Source organism: Heterodontus francisci, chromosome 1, assembly GCF_036365525.1.
Source record: "Heterodontus francisci isolate sHetFra1 chromosome 1, sHetFra1.hap1, whole genome shotgun sequence".
NCBI classification, from domain to species: domain Eukaryota; kingdom Metazoa; phylum Chordata; class Chondrichthyes; order Heterodontiformes; family Heterodontidae; genus Heterodontus; species Heterodontus francisci.
The window spans coordinates 63,732,660-63,753,815 of NC_090371.1; the positions used below are offsets into that span (position 1 = coordinate 63,732,660).

Genomic DNA, 21,156 nt, shown 5'->3' on the forward strand with positions numbered 1-21,156 from the left:
TCCCTGGCTTCCTTTAACAACAATCCATCCGGCCCTGGTGATTTATCCACTTTCAAGGATGTGAGACCTTCTCGTACTTCCTCTCTCATTATGCTTTACATATCTAATATTTCACACTCCTTTTTGCGACAATGTCTGCATCATCCCTCTCGTTTGTGAAGACAGAGACAAAAAAACGCAAATTAAGAACCCTGCCCACATCTTCTGCATCCGCTCATAAGAGCCCAGGGAAAGTGAGGCCTGAGGATCCTGCTGCTCCTGGCCCAAAAGGAAACCTAAAATTAAATTTAATCACTTGCCTTGTAAGGCTTCTTCTGGCCCGTAATTAAACTTCTGCCAGAAACCATTACTGCTGCCTCTACTTAGTTCACCCGACTAAAATTGCAGACGAATGTCAGCTGTGGCTCTATTGGTAGCACTCTTGCCTCTGAGGCAGAAGGCTTTGGGCAACAAACATGTGGGAGTCTTTCAAACGTCAGTTTTGATTAGAATCCAGGACCGGCATGTTCCTCTGAGGATGAAGGATAAGTTTGGCAAGTTTCGGGAACCTTGGATAACGAGGGATATTGTGAGCCTAGTCAAAAAGAAAAAGGAAGCATTCGTAAGGGCTAGAAGACTGGGAACAGATGAAGCCCTTGAGGAATATAAAGTAGGGAGGAAGTAAGGAAGGAACTTAAGCAAGGAGTCAGGAGGGCTAAAAGGGGTCATGAAAAGTCATTGGCAAACAGGATTAAGGAGAATCCCAAGGCTTTTTATAGGTATATAACCAGGGAAAGGGTTGGCCCACTCAAGGACAGAGGAGGGAATCTATGTGTGGAGCCAGAGGAAATGGGCGAGGTACGAAAAGAGTATGTTGCATCAGTATTCACCAAAAAGAAGGACGGTGGATGATGAGCCTAGGGAAGGGAGTGTAGATAGTCTGGGTCATGTTGATATCAAAAAGGAGGAGGTGTTGGGTGTCTTGAAAAACATTAAGGTAGATAAGTCCCCAGGGCCTGATGGGATCTACCCCAGAATACTGAGGGAGGCAAGGGAGGAAATTGCTGGGGCCTTGACAGAAATCTTTGTATCCTCATTGGCTACAGGTGAGGTCCCAGAGGACTGGAGAATAGCCAATGTTGTTCCTTTGTTTAAGAAAGGTAGCAAGGATAATCCAGGAAATTACAGGCCGGTGAGCCTTACGTCAGTGGTAGGGAAATTATTGGAGAGGATTCTTCGGGACAGGATTTAATCCCATTTGGAAACAAATGGACTTATTAGCGAGAGGCAGCATAGTTTTGTGAAGGGGAGGTCGTGTGTCTCTAACTTGATCGAGTTGTTTGAGGAAGTAACGAAGATGATTGATGAAGGAAGGACAGTGGATGTTATCTATATGGACTTCAGTAAAGCCTTTGACAAGGTCCCTCATGGCAGACTGATACAAAAGGTGAAGTCACACGGGATCAGAGGTGAGCTGGCAAGATGGATACAGAACTGGCTCGGTCAAAGGTGCGAGGGGCAAAGTTTAGAGGGGATGTGCGAGGCAAGTTTTTTTACACAGAGGGTGGTGAGTGCCTGAAACTTGCTGCTGGGGGAGGTGGTGGAAGCAGGTATGATAGCAACATTTAAGAGGCATCTTGACAAATACATGAATAGGATGGGAATAGAGGGATACGGACCCCAGAAGTGCAGAAGGCTTTAGTTTAGACAGGCATCATGATCGGCGCAGGCTTGCAGGGCTGAATGGCCTGTTCCTGTGCTGTACTGTTCTTCTTTGTTCTTTGTTCTAACATTCCCTCTCACTTCTGTTTGTTGTACACCGTCGGCTTGTTGCACTGTGTGGTCCCTTCACATTGATTCGTGACTGCGCATAAGCGCATCTTAATGGGGACGCTGTTGGTTTGTGGCCTGTTTGTTCCTTGCTTAGCGATTGTTGCACAGCCACGCACCTGCACAGCCTAGGGGGAGCATTGGTTGTGAGTTCAAGTCCCACTCTATGACTTGAGCATATATTTTAGACTAACACTTCAGTGCAGTACTGAGGGAGAGCTGTACTGTCCGAGGTACCGGCTTTCGAATGAGACATGATACCAAGGCACTGTCTCTCCCCTCAGGTAGACATAAGAGATCCTGTGGTACTATTTTGAAGAAGAGCAGTGTCCTAGCCAATGTGCCTCATTGGTTGTAAAGCACTTTGAGACGTCCTATGGTTGTGAAAGGCACTATTTCCATGCAAGTCTTTTTGAGATTGGGTCCATTTGATGACATCAGGTCTGGATCTGCATGTTTAGAAAGGACCCCACTGTCTTTCCGTGTGTGTCCAGCTCGCCTGCTCAAACTAGCAGGTTAACATTGGGGGATGCAGGAAGTCAATGTGATCAAGAGGTTTAAGTGACTTACCTACGTGCCCTGTCTTCGCCAGATGAGGGGGAGTGTTGGGCCCATGGTCACTGAAGGTACCTTGCTAGGCATTTTGGTACTCAATTATTGGAGACAGTTGTAAGAAAATGGTACAATGAGAATCAGACAAGAAATATAAATGGTGCATTAAGCACCATCAGTAGTTCCCAACCAACCTGTTCTATCTAGTTTGAGTAGAATTGTCTTAACACAGTCATGTTGTGTAGTGAGCATTCCCTTTCCCTAACAACTCCCATAAAGTCAACTCAACAGAATAGTTGACGAATGAATCTGTGCCAAAAGTATTATATAACTGGTGAATCCGAATTCTGAATGTAATTTTTATATTCTCAAAAAGTTTTTAAAAGCATGCATCCACTTTTTTTTGGTGGGGGTGGGGGGGCGTGCGGGCAGGCAATGAGGGGAGGAAGAAAATAAATATTTCTCCATTCAGGGATTCTTCTCATTAATATCTGGGCTATTCCTTCAGTGGAATTCCTGGAAGGATTCCAGAAAGAAGATAATTATAAAAGTTTTAAAATGAGTTACAATAATGAGGTTTAATTCTATACTGTATTTAATTTTAATAACTGAATTGTGAAGTGAATTCACCAAAAGTATGTTTATACACTAAACATAACCACTGAATTTTTTAAAGCTTCAAATATGTTTAAGTGTGACCGTGCTGAAAAGTTAGTTACAAAGCTTATGTAAACAATTATACAACTAATATTTATATAGTGCCTTTAGCGTAATAAATTATCTTGGAATTTGAAATATATAGAGTACAAAAGTGAAGTCTATAAATTCAGAAATGATCAAAAATTATATGCAGTTATTTTTTAAAACTTATGTTCTGGTTAACTCAGTCGTTGAAACAGTTTGGGGATCATTAACTTGTCAGCGAAATATGGTCAAGCAGGTTTCCTTAGCAACACGAATAGTCTACTATGACATGTTCTCAGTAACAATGAGTGAAATATGATGATGTTCTACAGCAGTCATACAGGGCTCACTATAAATGGGCAACATATTTGAAAACTGAGGTAGGGAATTCAGACCAGAGTAATTTTATCATGGTCTAATATGACTTAGAATCATTATTTATAGACTTCAGGTAAATAATGGTATTATAATGCATTCATTTTCCTTTTTTTCTCTTCCTTGTTTTCTACTTCAAAATAGATATAAAATCAGCGCCGACATCAAAACAGGTAAAGTTAAATTTGTGAATTAACAGTGTATTGCTTAAAGATACTATAATGATTATGCACTATAGTTTTAAGCATATTTCAAAATTTTTCAAGCTTGGGCCCTTCATCAACCTTATCAAGTACTTAGCTTGAAAATCACCCTTCTATAAGTAATTGTAATTACAAGTTTTTACTATTTTTATGAGAATAAGGGTCTGAAATATAATCATTCTGTGCTCTTCTCCTGTCATTTCATTTTTCTCCTATACTTAGCTGGTATCTTCAGGTTGTTGAGCCAGAGTGTGTGATAGCCAATGTTTCCTGAGAGCAATTCGTGTAATTGGCTGACTTAACTATACTTCCAGCAGTGAATCAAGCTTTGCCAGTTTTACTAAGATAATATTCACCTGACCACTTAAAGGATGAAATAGTTCACTTCTGTTCTAAGTTCCATATGGTGTTTTTTTCCCATTAACTGTGTGTCTGGCCCACACGGGATTCACACCATGATGAAGAGTTTCCTAACCAAGCTACCAATATTGCACATAAAGAATTTATGTTTGTCCAATATGAAGTGCACATATTCTCCTGTATGAGCACATCGGCATTAGTAAGTTCAGTGAGCTTTTGGTACAGATTGGTAAGTATCCAGATTTAGATCCTAATGTTGCACAGGGATTTAATTAACTAAAATGGAGCAGCTTACCAGCAAAAAGAATATTAGTAGCTTTCCAGCTGTTCACCCTCGGCCTACCTGTCCTCTTCAACTAGCACCCATCCCTTATCGCTCTAAGATGTTTGAACATGCCATAGCCTCCTAGCCATGTGCCTATCTATCTCAAAACTCTCTATTTAAATCTCTTCAGTCCAATTTTCACCCTGCTTGCTGCTCTGAAACTAACTTGGCCAACGTCACGAATTACATCCTCTATCACTAACTGCCATTTGTTGTCCCTCCTGCTCTGCCTTGACCTCTCCACAATGTTTCCTTTTGTCTCTTTAAGTAGCCTGGGATGTTCTTCTAAATCAAAAACACTATATCATACAAATCATTGGTGAATGAGGAGGGTCTAGGTTGACCACAAGATAAGCTTGGACAAAATGTTGGATTTTGAAAAGTTTTTTAATACAAACATACAGAAGTATTGGACAGGAGATGATCAGCTGGCCCATCCAGGCCTGTCCCATAGAGTTGAGATGCCTAATGCAATAGTTCAAGAAACTCCTTACCCTTTAGATGTCATGAGTCTCCTCGGAGTGATATAAAATCTAAGGTCAATTCTTCTCTGATTCCTCTGGATGATCAAAACTAACCCAGGAGACTACACGAACTAATTGGTACCTGCCTCTTTTATGACATAATTTTCATGCCACAAATTCATTCAGCTCTTTCTTGAAGATCCACAATGTATCAGTATCCACCGCACAGGCTGGCACTCTGTTCCACAGATCTGCTATTTTTTGTGAGAAGAGCCGCCGCCTAACATCTAACCGATTTATTCTCTCATGCAATTTGTACATGACTCCTTGTCATCCCCAGTCAATTAAATTAAAATAATTTGTTAGCGGGCACACAATCTAATCCCTTCACTATTGTACGGACCTCAATCAAATTGCTTCTGAGAAAAAGTGAAGAGAGAAGTAGTGAGGCACAAGAGTTTAGGGAGGAAAGTCCAGAAAGTAGAGTTAAAGTGATCGAAAGCTCTGCCCTCAGTAGTGAGTTGAGGGGCAGGGGGATTTACAAAAAGCTGAGGGTGTAAGGTGGGTGGGTGTAAGGGGTGTAAGTGGTCACTGAGAGAAGTTGGGGTAAAGCGAGGGATGGATTTGAAGACAAGGTTGAGAATTTTAACTTTAGTGCTTTGGGGGACAGAGAGCCAATGTATATCACCAGGAACAGAAGTGATGAGTTAGGACTTAATGTAGGATAATTCTAGGATAAGTTTGAATTAGTTGGAGTTTATGGAGGATGTGTAAGGCCTGCAAGTCGCAGTGACAAAAGCTTGGATAATGGTTTCTGTGGCAGTGGAGATGAGATGAAGCAAAGCTGAAGGCCGTTTTGCAGAAGTGGAAGTAAATAGCAGACGGTGATGGCTTTTGAAAAGCAAGAACATCAAAGATAGAGGTGAGAAGAGGGTTTTAAAGAAATTACCAGTGGCCGGAAGCTCATACAGAATCGAGAACCAGTATGAAAGCGAGGCTGTGGTTGTAAGATTTCTGGTGAAGAATTTTTTCCACGGCTACTTGGTGATAATGGAAGTAAAGTTTGGAGAACTGTGAATGGTAAGGGAGATGAGAAGGTGAACAAATAACATTGTCAGAAATTGGAACCATGGAAGCCATGGAATATGATTAGATTGTGAGGGGTGTCCAAGGATATGGATAACAAAACTTACATGAAGCATGATATTCATGGAGATCAGGAGTGAATAAACTTGAAGGTCTTCCCAGTAGTTGCTGTCTGCCCAGCAAATATCAGGAGCAGCTCTTGAGCAGCATGATGGGTGGTCGTTATTTGCCTGAAGACCAAATAGAGATTATCCTTCTTAAGAAAAAAAACTTGGCAGATGGAGTTTAATGTAGGAAAGTGTGAGGTCATGCACTTTGGTAGGAAGAGTCAAAAGGCAGACTATTATTTAAATGGAGAGATACTCCAAAAAAGTGCAGCACAGAGGGATTTGGGTGTTGTGCATGAAACACAAAAAGTTAGCATGCAGATGCAGCAAGTAATTAAGAAGGCAAATGGAATTTTGGCCTTTATTGCTAGGGGGTTGGAATTTAAAAATAGGGAAATCTTGTTACAACTGTACAGGGTGTTGTTAAGGATGCACCTGGAGTACTGTGTACAGTTTTGGTGCCCGTATTTAAGAAAGGATATACTGGCATTGGAGGCAGTTCAAAAGAGATTCACTAGGCTGATTCCTGGGATGAAGGGGTTGACTTATCAAGAACGGCTAAACTGGTTAGGCCTTTATTCATTAGCATTTAGCAGAATGAGGGGTGATCTTATTGAAACGTACAAGATTCTGAGAGGGCTTGACAGGGTAGATGTTGAGAAGATGTTTCCACTAGTGGGGGAATCTTGAACTAGGGGACATAGTTGCAGAATAAGGGGACACTCATTTAAAACTGAGATGCGAAGGAATTTCTCTGAGGGCAGTGAATGTCTGGAATTCTCTACCCAGAGAGTTGTAGAGGCTAGATCACTGAAAGTATTTAAAGAGAAGGTAGATAGATTTTTGAAATATCGGGGAGTTGAGGGCTATGAGGAGCTGGCATGAAAGAGGAGTTGAGGTCTGGGGCAGATCAGCCATGATCTTATTGAATGGTGGGGCAGGCTTGAGGGGCCGAATGGCCTACTCCTGCTCCACTTCTTATGTTGAGAGGTGGAAAGAAAAGAGGCAGCAGGATTGGAGCCCTCACTATGAATAGTGTGAATACCAAGAACTTCATATAAGGCAGCATGGTGGGCAGGACAAATCATCACATCATTGTACAACTGAGAACAGAAGAAATGTGTAAGTGGATAATTTCTTAAGCTGGTCATTATCATCCTCCTGTTAGTAACTTTATGGTGGAGACTGACACAGTAATAACAGATGAGGAAGACGATTTGACCAATTGTCATTCATCCATCCAAAAATATTCAGTATCTCCTTTCCCCATTGTAGCATTTCATTGCTTCTAAATGACTCCAGGCTTTTTGCCTGGATTTTTTCTGAAAGGTCATGCTGTACATTAATTATCTTGTAAAAAAGCAATTTTTGATATCAGCCTTAATTTAATCTTTTACTAGTTTCATCCTGTGTCTGCTTATCCTACTCTCTAAATTTAATTTAAAATATTGCACATTTACATTTTTCACTCTTTTAACTTCCTTAGATACCTCATGCCAATTCTCTGTACTGCTGCCAGTGCTTGAATTTCTTCTTTTCTGGTCTGATTTTAACTAATTGATTAATGAGTTTGGGTAACATTTATTTGTTCACTATTTTATTATCTTTTAAACCTCTTAAATAATCATTATTTTAATGGGTTAACAACTTTTTAAAAATAGCCATCAGGGATTTCACCGAATGGTATTAATTAACCAGGTAGGTGATAAGTAATCTTATTTTAGCATCTTCCACGACACTTTGTAGGAGAAGATCTTTTACACTGTGAAATAATGCTTGCTTCCTATTCCGTTTTGCCAGGATGTGCAGTGATGGGAGGGAGAGAGCAACCATTATCATTCCACTGCTTATTTTACTTATTTTAAAATTATTTCATTGTATGCCTGATTTAAAGCTACACCATCAGTGGGGCAGGATTCAAAATAAAAACTTTCAGAAAAATGAGGGAGGTGTGAGGAAATAGCCAAACAACTTTTTTTTTGTCTCTCACATCACTGATGGTTGGATTCTTTGTTATTTTGGTGGCATCAAATATTTTGAATATAAAAATGGCTGCAGAAATAATGTACATTTCAAAGGTTCTCGACAGAAAGGCAAAATGGTTGAGATAAGGTCTGGAACTACGCTTTGTCTGTGATAAACCAATACAGCCTGCAGATAATAAAAATCCAAGGACACAGAGATCTTAAATATCTATAGGAGACATTATATTGGTACTTGGTTTAGCTTTAAATGAGGAAAGCTCTGCAATGATCTTTGACTCGAGTATTCCAAGTTTCAGTGTAAGGAAGAAAGGAATTGTATTCAGCCAATTTATTTCCAGAACTCGCCCAAATAATCTATCACACACTTATTTGTTCATCGTTACCTTGTTTTTATACGTGGTAATTGTGTATTAAATTTAATACCCCAATTCTTTGAGAAACTACATATAATTTTATGAGCCAGTTAGCATTTTATTTTACAGATTATAGACATTGTTCTGAAGTTCCACTGAAATTTGGAATCTGCGAAGAAAATTTTGTTCAGTATATATACATTTCCTTAGAAGTCCTAGAATTGTTTTTAAATTAAAAAAACTGTTGACAAAATCACATCTAAGATTTTTGTTTCTAGTAATTTTATTCCCAGAGTATCAATTTAGCCAAAGAAAAATTTCACTGTGATTTGACTAGCTCATATCTATCATGCATGATGAGCTTTCCCTTCTACTTTTCTGCATGGAATAAAATGTTACACTCAAACATGCATTGGTTGTTCTATATTGTTTAAAATAGTAATAAGTGCTGTTGTGTTTGGAGATTATCTTGGCGGGAGTTTTGAGGTCACTTTAGTTGTCCAGTTTAATATGAATAGTTTCATATTTGTAATGGTGCTACCTAAAATATCTTAAGGTTACTTGGCATTTTCAATAGTTAAACTTGAGTTGCAAGGTACAAAAGCAAAATACTGCGGATGCTGGAAATCTGAAATAAAAGCAGTCAGTTCTGATAGTTAATGTTTCAGGTCCGTGAACTATGTTTCTCTTGCCACAGATAATGATAGACTTGCCGATATTTCCAGCATTTACTGTTTTTATTTAGAGTTGCAAGGTATTTTGAGAGTGTACCTTGAAACAGAAGAAAACTGCGCAAAAAGCTAATTTAAAAAAAAAGTCATCTGATATATTCTGCCTTCTCACAAGGCTTTGGCGAAGAAAAAGTTGTATAATCTTATAAATATCAGCTTAAAAAATGGTTGGCATCTGTACTTGTCTGTTTCCCAGCATGTGTTTATCATCCCAACAAGCAGGAAAGAACTGCATTCTCTTGTGCATTTGCTGGATTTCTGTGTGTCATGTGGTTCCTAGGAACTGTGGTTGTTTATAGCAGAGATGTATTTTGTAACTTGACATTAGCTGGTGCATCAAGGGTTCAAAATATGGAGCAAGCTGGATGGAAATTGTAAAATATGGAGGGGGAGGAAGTTGGGTTTCAAGTCCAGGATGTTCAAAGGTATGGTAGGGTGCATTGTGGTAGTGAAATGGGCAGGAAAGTTTTTGGAGTTTCTATCTAAATTTAGATTTTTCTTTTTTCCTCCACCCATGAGAATGGCATTTTTTTTTATCTTATTCATTTTTATCTATATATTTTCCTTCCTTTTTCTCTCCCCCTCTCTTGAGCTGAATCCTACTCAGGATTAACCAATACAGATATATATCCTTCTTGAGCTAAATTGATAAATATCTCTATTTATCTCTCCCTCTCCTTCCCCTCATCTCTCTCATCTATTTCCTCATTCAATTTTTTCTCTTCTCAAAATGTGTTCTACTTCATTGGTTCATATGCAGATTTTCCACTTTCATGAAACAACAAGCTATCAGAACAAATCTGGCAATGTAAACCCAATTTTACAGGTAAAATGTATACAGATAATGCATTTCGTTCTTCGTTTCATTAATATTCCCACTTACCCTTCACTCAGCCACTGCATTCTTTCCTCAGTGCTCACTTTCTAAAATCCGAACTTTCTTCCCTTTGAGCCTAGATTTGACTGAAGATCCCCACTTTGCCTTTCATTGCTAGGAAATATTTTAATGTTAGATCACAAGCAGTTCCCTCTTCTTATTTCTCCTTACCACTCTAATATGCACGTTACAAATTGGGTCTGCTGTGGATACCTTCTCAGTTTCAGTGACGTCACTGTATGGAAATTGATCCTATGGCCCTTGTAACCTAGGGATGATAAATTAGTAGGCCTTGAATCCTTATGGTCTGAAACAGCTATTAGTGCCTTTCAGATGTGTCCTTCATGTACTTCTCCAATCTGAAAAAATCTCTGCTGACTTAAGGTCTAATATAAATTGTTTATCAGCTTTGTTGCTCAACAAGTGAACAAACAAAGCAACAATTTTGATTAGTCTAGGTTAAATCAATCAGTATAATCTTCTTCTGCATAATACAAGAATAATGAACCCATTACACTTTTATTTTTATTTATTTTTTATTTAGACTAGGATGTGAGGAGTCAATAGTCCCAAATACAATCTTACCTATTCCTTATATCCACCTTCTAAATGTTCTCAAACACTACTCCTGACAGGTATTTCTCTTGCATAACTAAGATAGAAAGACTGATATCAATGCAAAGAAAGCCTTCTTTACTTCACATCTTCTACATTCTGGATTTATCTAATTTTTCTTCTGTTAATGTTGAATTGAAATCACCCTACTGCAATTCCTCAATGTCAGGCTTTTGTCCTCATTTAAATATTCTAATGCTTCTGCGAAGTTGTTTGCATGTCGCAGGGGCCTCAGGGGAAAAGCTGCCGATTGTTGACTTGAAGACACTTGAAGTGGCCATGGATTGTGACGTAGAGCAGCTCTGGCTTTTGAGGGCCCAGCTGCAGATTGTTGTCAATTAGGGCAGCCTGCACCAGCTAACTGTGTGAAACTAACAAAGGTATTGGGTCAGAGGTTTGCAGGGGAGTAGCCATGCTGTCATCCTGAGAGAAGATGGCATGAGCTTGTTTCGTGGAGCCAATGCTACTGTCATGGGGCTGGGCTTCTACATATTCACTGTTCTGCATGGGAAAAAAAAGTTAAGGATTGTAGTGGTGTGCTAAAAAACCCCTATTCATGCTCTCCTTCAGGAAATGAAAGCATGAGGAGATGCTAGACACCAGAGTCACAATAGCACCAGTCCAAACTCCAAGCGAAACTGTCAGAGCTCTCATTGGAGGCTTCATTGCTGTGGCCCTCCACTGCAGTGTTCATAGAGCTGACCACTCACTCCATGGTTTATTGCATGGTCTCAATGCCTTGCCCAGTGACGTCACAGAAGCTGGTCTTGGACTTCATTGTGCTCAGTGCCAATTGTACACAAGCTCCGTAGCAGAAACAAAAGAAAGAAATTGAAATGTTATAAGCGCCTTTCAAGACGACAAGATGCACCAAAGCATTTTGCAGCCAATGAAGTTTCTTTAAAATATGTTCACTGTTATAATGCAGGGAACGCGGCAGGCAGTTTGCACACAGCAAGCCCCCGCAAACATCCTCATCTCCTGCACTGTGCAGACAGCATGCACCTGAAGTAAAATTGATCAGGTGTCCTCATAATTATTAAATAGGTGGCTGCCAGCACTTGTTGCACTGTTCGTTGGCAGCTTAGCTAATCAGAGGCCCGATTATCGGGTGTTTCTGATGCAATTTAAAGGCAACATGCACCTCTTAATGGGGAGGTGCACTTTGGTTGCAGACACATCTCAACATGGCATTTCTTGCGCATTTGCAGTATGGGGAAGTCCCACCGCAAAATTCGTACATGAAAGACCAATTTAATTCTGAAAACTATAACCCAAAAAAAAAATTTCTACCCCATTGACTTCTAACTGGCCTCTTGCGTTCTTCTGTTTGAAAGCCTAACCGATTTGCATGTATCTGTTTTTCTCAGCTCCCTGTGTTCACAACTTGAGGCTAGGGCCTGTGAGCATATGGCCTCTAGCTGAATATCAGGGACCAGAGATCTCCAATGCAATTGGTGTGCGATGTTTATTGATTACTCAGATAGGCAAACAGATCTCTTGTATGCAGTGTTTGGGGAAATAATTTTCAAGCAGAATTCATTAACACTTTAACCACGTATCATCTCTGTGCCCTTTTTACAAAAATGTGGGTGAGTACACTTTGTTTTAAAATGCCATCTGTAAATATAATTTTTTCTCCAAATATTTTCTGTGGAAAAAGGGACAAATGATCCCAAAATGTAACAATGCCCTGAACTGCTTCTTTCCCTTAACCCTTCCTGCTTTTGTCTGTTGTTTCACCTGCTGAACACAAACACAGTCCCATTGAGTTATTAAAATGCAACCAATTTTTCCCAACAGTATTTTATTTCAAAATTACTTTCTTGCAGCCACAATTGCCTGAATTTTCCTAGTTATTCGACTAGAGAATGGCTGAGTAGTGGCCTCAAATGATAAGGAAGAGTAAATGTAGCTCTATCTTAGCAGCTGAACACCACAATGTACTCAAGATGACCTCTGAGCAATAATGTTGGAGATGTAGGGATACAGGTGTTCCAGTGATTCATGGACCTAGACAGTATCTAGCCAGTCATACTACTCTGTGTGTTAATCAAAGTTACCCTCAATGATTTAACATTGCAGCACAACATTAAAACAGTTTACACAAGTGTAAAGACAGCATCAAGCAATGCCTCTAATCTTTAAATCAAGGAATCGGTATCAAGGAAGCACAGTAATCAGCTCTCATGTGGTACTACTTCTGGTGGGACATCCTCCTCCAGGTGGAGCTACATTAAGCTCTCATTGACCGCAGTGCCAAATCTACCACAATGTCCCATTTTTATGTATTTCTTGCTAATTGAGGCATGAGTAAAAGTTAGGGTAGAGTCACATTTTGTCCAATCAATGCTCCCCACCTCCCCCCCCCCCCCCCCCCCACCCCACCCCCACAAAAAAACCATCATCATTGCAAGGCCCCAATGATGGACAGTTGTCAGTTTGCATTCAACTTCTCTGTGATTTTAAAACCAGGTGCAATTATCTCGCTTGTTTTTATGGATGATTGTAATATGCAGGCCCCCTTTGTCTGGGTGCGGACCCTCTCAACCTTGTGTGTCTCTGATGTGTCCTGTCTTTTTTAACTGCTTCGGTAGTCTTTGACCATTTGGCCCTGTGGAATTTTCTTCCTTCCTCCTTTATCAGTTGTTTTTTTTATACCCAAGACCTGCTGGTAGCAAAAGCTTCTTGGAGCCTCTAATGATTACTGTATATTGCTGCCTTTTTAGTTTAACTATCAATATCCAAAAGGGGTTGTTAACCCTTTCCTTCGGAGATCTGCCATATTTTTTTTTTGGTTGGCTTAGATATCATAGCAGCTAATCTGTCTGCTTCATTCACATGGCAGACGCAAAACTTTTGATGATATGGATACATCAATACTATCCATTTTAAATTTGAGTTTTGCTTATGCATGTCAAACTCACAACTAAATGAGCACGCACAAACTTGAACAAATAACAGAGGAAGGCATGTATTAACTCATTGTGTAAATTTCAAGTTCACAACTTTTACTAACAAAACTAACTCCTCTACATTTCTGATCTGTAAAATTTTCAGCTGGATCCTGCCATTAGATTCTATGCAGATAGAAGTGGAACTCCTAAAAAACGAAAAGCACCACCACCGCCAACCAGTGCTATGCAGGTAAAAGTGAAAACATCTAACTAATGGCCATCTGATTAGCAACATAAATATTTATAGAAAGACATTCAGCTTACATTACATCTTTTAAGAATGGTTAGTTACTGAATTTCTCAGAATTTAAATCATTTTATTTTTCCATTACTGATGAAATTTATTACTGCAGTCAGTTCATCAATACTTTGTGATGTTTTGTCTAGAGTCCCCAGGCTAGTGAGGTACCATCTCCAGAGTCCCACAGTCCTCGTTCATCAGAATATGAGCCATCTAAAGTGGAAGAAACATCTGATAAGGTAGTTTTCCAACATAATGTCTAATATTATTGTAACATTTCTATAACCTAGATGATTATCATTTCAAATTTATTTTAAGATATTTTTCTGTAAAGTCCTTGGTCACAAGAAAATTGTAGATTTTGATTTGGTTTCTTTGCTCTACTTAATGGACTATGGTGAAGTTCTATTGGAGCAAACTATTCTGGGCTTTGTTACATTTCTAATAAACCTTAGGTTGTTTCGATGCAATTTAATATTAGAGGCATTAAATAGCCAAGTCCAGATCACACCTAATACTGCTTACTGTATTTCTTTTATTGAGCGAGGGGGTGCATATGTACAATTATACATTGGTGCATATGAAAGTATGAGCAGCTTTGTTGGTAGTTAAATCATTGCCAAAAGGAGGTTTCTTTTACCTAGCGGTTTGAGAAATGAGCTGAATTTTAATCTTTAAAAAAAAAAGGAAGGTTTGAGTTGAGTGAGGGATTAAAGTCTGAGAAATCTGTTTTGTGACCCAAACCCGACTCCAACCCACCCATTTCCAAATTTAGCTGAGACCAGAAGGTGGACGGGCAGCCAACCTGCTCTCAGGAGATGGGTTGGAATTTTAAATATGATAACCCTCCCACACCCCCCCCCCCCCCCCAACCGCTCCCCCCAACAACCAAGGATTGGCAGTTGATCTGATTGACCCCCTGCCCCCACCCCCACCCGACCCCCACAAAACCTCATCTCCTCATCTCCACTGTGGTCTAACTTGCTGCTGTGGCCTTCACCAACTTGTTCCCCACCCAGCTGGAGGCCCAGCTTGTCAATCTGGTTCCCTGGCTGGAGATCAGCCGATCAGTGATGCCACAGGCATGCTGTGGAGTTAAAACTGCATACAACGACGAGGAATCCCGAATTGCAGGCTCCTCACAAGTTTCTGAATGACCAGCCCCCTGCGGATTCATTAGGTAAAATCTCACCCCAGTGTACCTGGTGGTGTAATTGGGAAATTGTTAACAAACTATCAATTTATTGTGTTATGCAATCTGGAAAGAAACATTTTTAAACTCATCGCCCCACCCATAAAAGAGGTTAATTTATGAAAGAAAATTGTGTATTGTTATTAGTAGCAGACAGTTGCGTCCTTTGCAAGTTTCCAAATAACATTTAGCCCACTCAACATGTGCCTCTTATTTGCAAAATAAAATTATTTTTAAAACTTGTTTTCATTCCTGTTCGGAGTCGATGACCTTGCTCATTTTGCTATAATTGCGGTGCAGGAAAGAGAGAATGATGAGGAAATGAAAAAGCTTCAAGCAGAAAAGGCAAATTTATTGGAAGTGATACAAAACCTGAATCAACAACTACGGGACAAAAACATTCAAGAGGTATTTTTCTTTTAAGTTGAATATGCCTGCTGTTTCAATGGATGGGTCAATTGTAATTTTCAAGATTGGTAAATAGATTTTTGTTGGGTAAAGGTGTCAAGGTATCTGGAGCAAACATGAGTAAATGGAATTTAGATCAGCCATGATCTAATTGAATGGTGAAACAGGCCTGAGGGGCTTAATGGCATGCTCCAGTTTCTATGGTAATACTACAAGTGTTGTACTAGATAAGAACCTACTCAGTATAACCAGTTTGCAGTGTACATAATTATAAAAAGAAGCTGGCAACCATGTGTTCAACCTCCCATGTGTATGTGATGTGCAGGAAATATAATTCCATTTCAGAACTACTTGCAAATCAAAAATAAAATACTTTTGAACAGATGTTGGACATTGAAGCTCATTCTCTTTTATATTGATGCATTTTTTTTAAATTTTAGGCACAACAAAATAACCTCAAAAAGCAAGACTATAGGAATAGTGAAGAAGTGCCATTTGATGCAATAGGTACTGTATGAGGTTGCTGGCCTATAAATAGTATGGCTAATCCTGATACTTATGTGTAACTGTTGTGTTATTGTCCTGCAGCATAAATGGACCAAATTCAGCGCCATTGTGTAATCGCCTGCAGTGAAGCAGTTCCATATTATAAATTGGGTATGAGGTTTAAGAAGTTGGGCTGAACTTTCTGCCAAACCATTATCTGCCAAACTCGGCAGTAAGTTTGATAATTTAATGCAAAATTTAAAGTAGTTATTGGAGGTAAGGTCAGCGCTATTGAGATTAACAAGATAAATTATTCTTCCCATTACTAATACACAAGGGGCCAGATCTTCTTGTCCCACTGCCGGGAGTGGCGGTGGGTGCAGAAAATGGTGGCCACCCTGCATGGGACCTGCGTCGCCATGATTCTGTGGTGAGCAGCCACTTAACATATTGACAGTGGCTGCCCGCCACCCCACCCCCACCACCCCCCCAGCATAATCAACGCTGTGAACGGCGTCACCTGATGTGGGAGCAGGTGATGCCGTCATTTTTAAAAGGCTGCCAGCCCTTCAAACAAAATGCAGAGTTGACCCCTTCTCCCCACCCCCCACATCTAAAAACAAAATGCAGAGTTGACCCCTTCCCCTCCGTGATGGCACCAGCTTCTTATGGACAGGAAAGTTAAGGAAGTGCCGCAGTTTATTTTCATATATAGTAAGTAGCGTTTTTTAGGGAGTTCTGTAGTAACGAGGACCAGGGAAGACGGGCCCGAGAGTAATTGATATTATTTGATACCACGATCTTCCAAAAGGTTTAATTTAAAGGGTTAAGTCATGGCAGGAGAGCTCAAAGCCGTGGTGTGCTCTATGTGGGAAGCCAGGAACAATTTCAGTGTCCGGGACCAGCATGTGTGCAGGAAACGTCTCCAGCTGCAGCTGCTGGAAGCCCGGGTTTTGGAGCTGGAGCGGCAGCTGGGGACACTGTGAAGCATCCACGAGGCAGAGAGCATTGTGGATAGCACGTATAGAGAGGTGGTCACACTGCAGGCTCAGACCCCACGGGCAGGAAGGGAATGGGTGACCACCAGGCCGAGCAAGAGGACTAAGCAGGCAGTGCAGGAATCTCCTGTGGTTATTCCCCTGCAAAACAGATATACTGCTTTGGATACTGTTGGGGGGAATGGCCTCTCAGGAAAGCAGTAACAGCCCAATTCGTTGCACCACAGTTGGCTCTGCTGCCCAGGGGAGAAGTAAAAAGTGTGGGAATGCAATAGTTATAGGGGATTCAATTGTAAGGTGAATAGATAGGCGTTTCTGTGGCCGTAAAAGAGACTCCAGGATAGTATGTTGCCTCCCTGATGCTAGGGTCAAGGATGTCTCCGAGCTGTTACAGGACATTCTGAAGGGGAAGGATGAACAGCCAGTGGTCATGGTACACATTGGTACAAACGACATAGGTGAAAAAAAGGATGAGGTCCTAAAAGCAGAATATAGGGAATTAGGAAGTAAGTTGAAAAGTAGGACCTCAAAGGTAGTGATCTCAGGATTACTACCAGTGCCACGTGCTAGTCAGAGTAGAAATAGCAGGATATATCGGATGAATACCTGGCTGAAGAAATAGTGTGAGGGGAAGGGTTTTAGATTCCTGGGACATTGGGACCGGTTCTGGGGGAGGTGGGACCAATACAAACTGGACGGGTTACACCTGGGCAGGACCGGGACTGATGTCCTAAGAGGAGTATTTGCTAAAGTGGTTGGGGAAGGTTTAAACTGAACTGGCAGGTGGGTGGGAACCTTTGCAAGGAGTCAGAGGACAGGGATCAAAGACCAGAACAAAAGACAGTAAGGGGAATAAGAAAAGTGATAGGCAGAGAAATTGAGGACCCGAATCAAACAGGGCCACAGTGAAAAATAGTGGGAAGGTGCCAAGTGATGTTAAAAAGACAAACCTTAAGGCTTTGTGCCTTAACGCGCAGAGCATTCGCAATAAAGTGGATGAATTAATCGCGCAAATAGATGTAAACGGGTATGATATAGTCGGGATTACGAAGATATCACTGCAAGGTGACCAGGGGAGAGGAAATTAACATCCAGGGGTATTCAGTATTTAGGAATGTCAGACAAAAAGCAAAAGGCGGTGGCGTTGCATTGCTGGTTAATGAGGAAATTAACGCAATAGTGAGGAAGGATATTAGCTCTGACAATGTGGAATCTGTATGGGTAGAGCTGAGAAACACTAAGGGGCAAAAAACATTAGTGGGGGTTGTATATAGACCCCCAAACTGTAGTGGTGATGTTGGGAATGGCATTAAACAGGAAATTAGAGATGCATGCAATAAAGGAACTTCTGTAATTATGGGTGATTTTAATCTGCATATAGATTGGGCAAATCAAATTAGTCACTATACCGTAGAGGAGGAATTCTTGGAGTGTATACGGGATGGTTTTCTGGACCAAAACGTTGAGGAACCAACTGGAGAACAGACCATCCTAGACTGGATATTGTGTAATGAGAGAGGAATAATTGGCAGTCTAGTTATGCGAGATCCCTTGGAGATAAGTGACCATAACATGATAGAATTCTTCATTAAGATGGAGAGTGACATAGTTGATTCTGAGACTAGGGTCCTGAATCTTAGTAAAGGAAACTACAAAGGTATGAGGCGCGAGTTGGCTATGATGGATTGGGAAACGTTACTTAAAGGGATGACGGTGGAAAGGCAATGGCAAACATTCAAAGAGTGCATGGATGAACTGCAACAATTGTTTATTCCTGTCTGGCGCAAAAATAAAATGGGACAGGTAGCTAAACCATGGCTTACAAGGGAAGTTAGAGATAGCATTAGATCCAGGGAAGAGGCATATAAATTCACCAGAAAAAACAACAGACCTGAGGATTGGGAGCAGTTTAGAATTCAGCAAAGGAGGACCAAGGGATTGATTAAGAAGGGGAAAATAGAGTACAAGAGCAAGTTTGTGGGAAACATAGAAACTTTTACAGTCAGTTTTGAGAGGTATGTAAAGAGAAAAAGATTAGTGAAGACAAATGTTGGTCCCTTACAGTCAGAAACATGGGAATTTGTTATGGGGAACAAAGAAATGGCTGACCAACTAAATGCATACTTTGGTTCTGTCTTCACAAAGGAGGACATAAATTTCATAGCAGAAATGTTGGGGAACACAGGGCTTAGTGAGAGAGAGGAACTGAAGCAAATCAGTATGAGTAGAGAAATGGTGTTGGGGAAATTGATGGGATTGAAGGCCGATAAATCCCCAGGGCCTGACGGTCTGTACTTAAGGAAGTGGCCCTAGAAGTAGTTGATGCATTGGTGGTCATCTTCCAAGATTCTATAGACTCTGGAACATTTCCTACAGATTGGAGGGTAGCTAATGTAACCCCACTATTTAAAACGGGAGGTAGAGAGAAAGCAGGAAATTATAGATCAGTCAGTCTGACGTCAGTAGTGGGGAAAATTCTAGAGTCCATTATCAAAGATTTTATAGCAGAGCGCTTCGAGAACAGTGGTAGAATCAGACAGAGTCAGCATGGATTTAGGAAAGAGAAATCATGCTTGACAAATCTACCAGAATTCTTCGAGGATGTAACTAGTAGAGTTGATGAGGAAGAGCCAAACAATGTGGTTTATTTGTCTTTCAGAAGGCTTTTGACAAAGTCCCACATAAGAGATTGGTGTGTAAAAGTAAAGCGCATGGGATTGGGGATAGTGTATTGCGATGGATAGAAAACTGGTTGGCAGACAGGAAACAGAGTAGGGATAAATGGGTCTTTTTCCAAATGGCAAGTAGTGATTAGTGGGATACCACAGGGATCGGTGCTAGGACCCCAGCTATTCGCAACTTATATTAATGATTTAGATGAGGGAACTAAATGTAATATCTCCAAATTTTCAGATGAGACAAAACTGGGTGGGAGGATGAGTTGTGATGCAAAACTGGGATGGGAGGATGCAGAAAGGCTTCAGGGTGATTTAGACAAGTTGAGTGAGTGGGCAAATATGCATGGTTGATGCAGTATAATGTGGATAAATGTGAGGTTATCCACATTGGTAGCAAAAACAGGAAGGCAGATTATTATCTCAACGGCTATAAACTGAGAGAGGGGAATATGCAACGAGACCTGGGTGTTCTCGTACACCAGTCGCTGAAGGTAAACATGCAGGTCCAACAGGCGGTAAAAAGGGCAAATGGTATGTTGGCCTTCATAGCGAGAGGATTCGAGTACAGGAGCAGGGATGTCTTGCTGCAGTTATACAGGGCCTTGGTAAGGCCACACCTGGAATATTGTGTGCAGTTTTGGTCTCCTTATCTGAGGAAGGATGTTCTTGCTATAGAGGGAGTGCAGTGAAGGTTTACCAGACTGATTCCTGGGATGGCAGGACTGACGTATGAGGAGAGATTGAGTCAGTTAGGATTATATTCGTTGGCATTCTGAAGAGTGAGGGGGGATCTCATAGAAACCTATAAAATTCTAACAGGACTTGACAGGGTAGATGCAGGAAGGATGTTCCCAGTGGTGGGGGAGTCCAGAACCGGGGGTCATAGTCTAAGGATACGGGGTAAACTGTTCAGGACTGAGATGAGGAGAAATTTCTTCACCCAGAGTGGTGAGCCTGTGGAATTCGCTACCACAGAAAGCAGTTGAGGCCAAAACATTGTATGTTTTAAAGAAGGAGTTAGGTATAGCTCTTGGGGCGAAAGGGATCAAAGGATATGGGGGGAAAGTGGGGTCAGGCTACTGAGTTGGATGATCAGCCATGATCATAATGAATGGTGGAGTAGGCTCGAAGGGCCGAATGGCCTACTCCTGCTCCTATTTTCTATGTATGTTTTTATGTATGCTGGTCAAGCTCAAGATCGGGAATGGATGGGAAGATCGCGGTGGATGACATTGAAATTTATGCAGAGAGGTATTTTCAATGTTTAAACCAGGGTCCCATCACAGATTGGAGGAGGTGCTGTCGTGGAGCTTCCCCGCCCTGGGAGGATCGGGCCCAGCAATCCTGGTGTCAGATTCTGTGGTGGCTGCTGCCGCTGCAATTCTCCGTCCCTCGCCCCCACCTCCACGGCCGAGCACAAGATCCAGCCCAAGCTGTGTAAACCTGTCAACAGACATGTTAATCTAGCTCCTTTTTAAAGGCAACAGTTGTCTCAAATCAACTACCTTGTCTGGGAGTTTGCTCCACCAACCAATTAAATAATTTAGCTACTTGATTTAAATTTCATTTACTTGTTGGGGGGGAAGGAAGACTAGGCATGGAATTGCATGTAAAATATTGTGAACTGTAGAATACTTAGCGTTCTAAGCATGCTAAGATCCTTTTTTGAC

General features: G+C 40.9%; 1 protein-coding gene across 5 annotated transcripts in view; it reads left to right on the forward strand.

The window, feature by feature from the left end:
* rai14 (retinoic acid induced 14) overlaps nucleotides 1–21,156 on the forward strand; it is a 325,587-nt gene that overhangs the window by 252,442 nt on the left and 51,989 nt on the right. For 4 of the 5 annotated variants that reach the window (XM_068031268.1, XM_068031277.1, XM_068031259.1 and 1 more), the window contains 5 exons: nucleotides 3,565–3,593; nucleotides 13,587–13,673; nucleotides 13,871–13,963; nucleotides 15,217–15,324; nucleotides 15,765–15,831. In XM_068031268.1, coding sequence (XP_067887369.1) covers nucleotides 3,565–3,593; nucleotides 13,587–13,673; nucleotides 13,871–13,963; nucleotides 15,217–15,324; nucleotides 15,765–15,831 — 384 coding nt within the window. The remainder of the gene's footprint in view (nucleotides 1–3,564; nucleotides 3,594–13,586; nucleotides 13,674–13,870; nucleotides 13,964–15,216; nucleotides 15,325–15,764; nucleotides 15,832–21,156) is intronic. The other variant, XM_068031285.1, reaches the window with a different exon arrangement.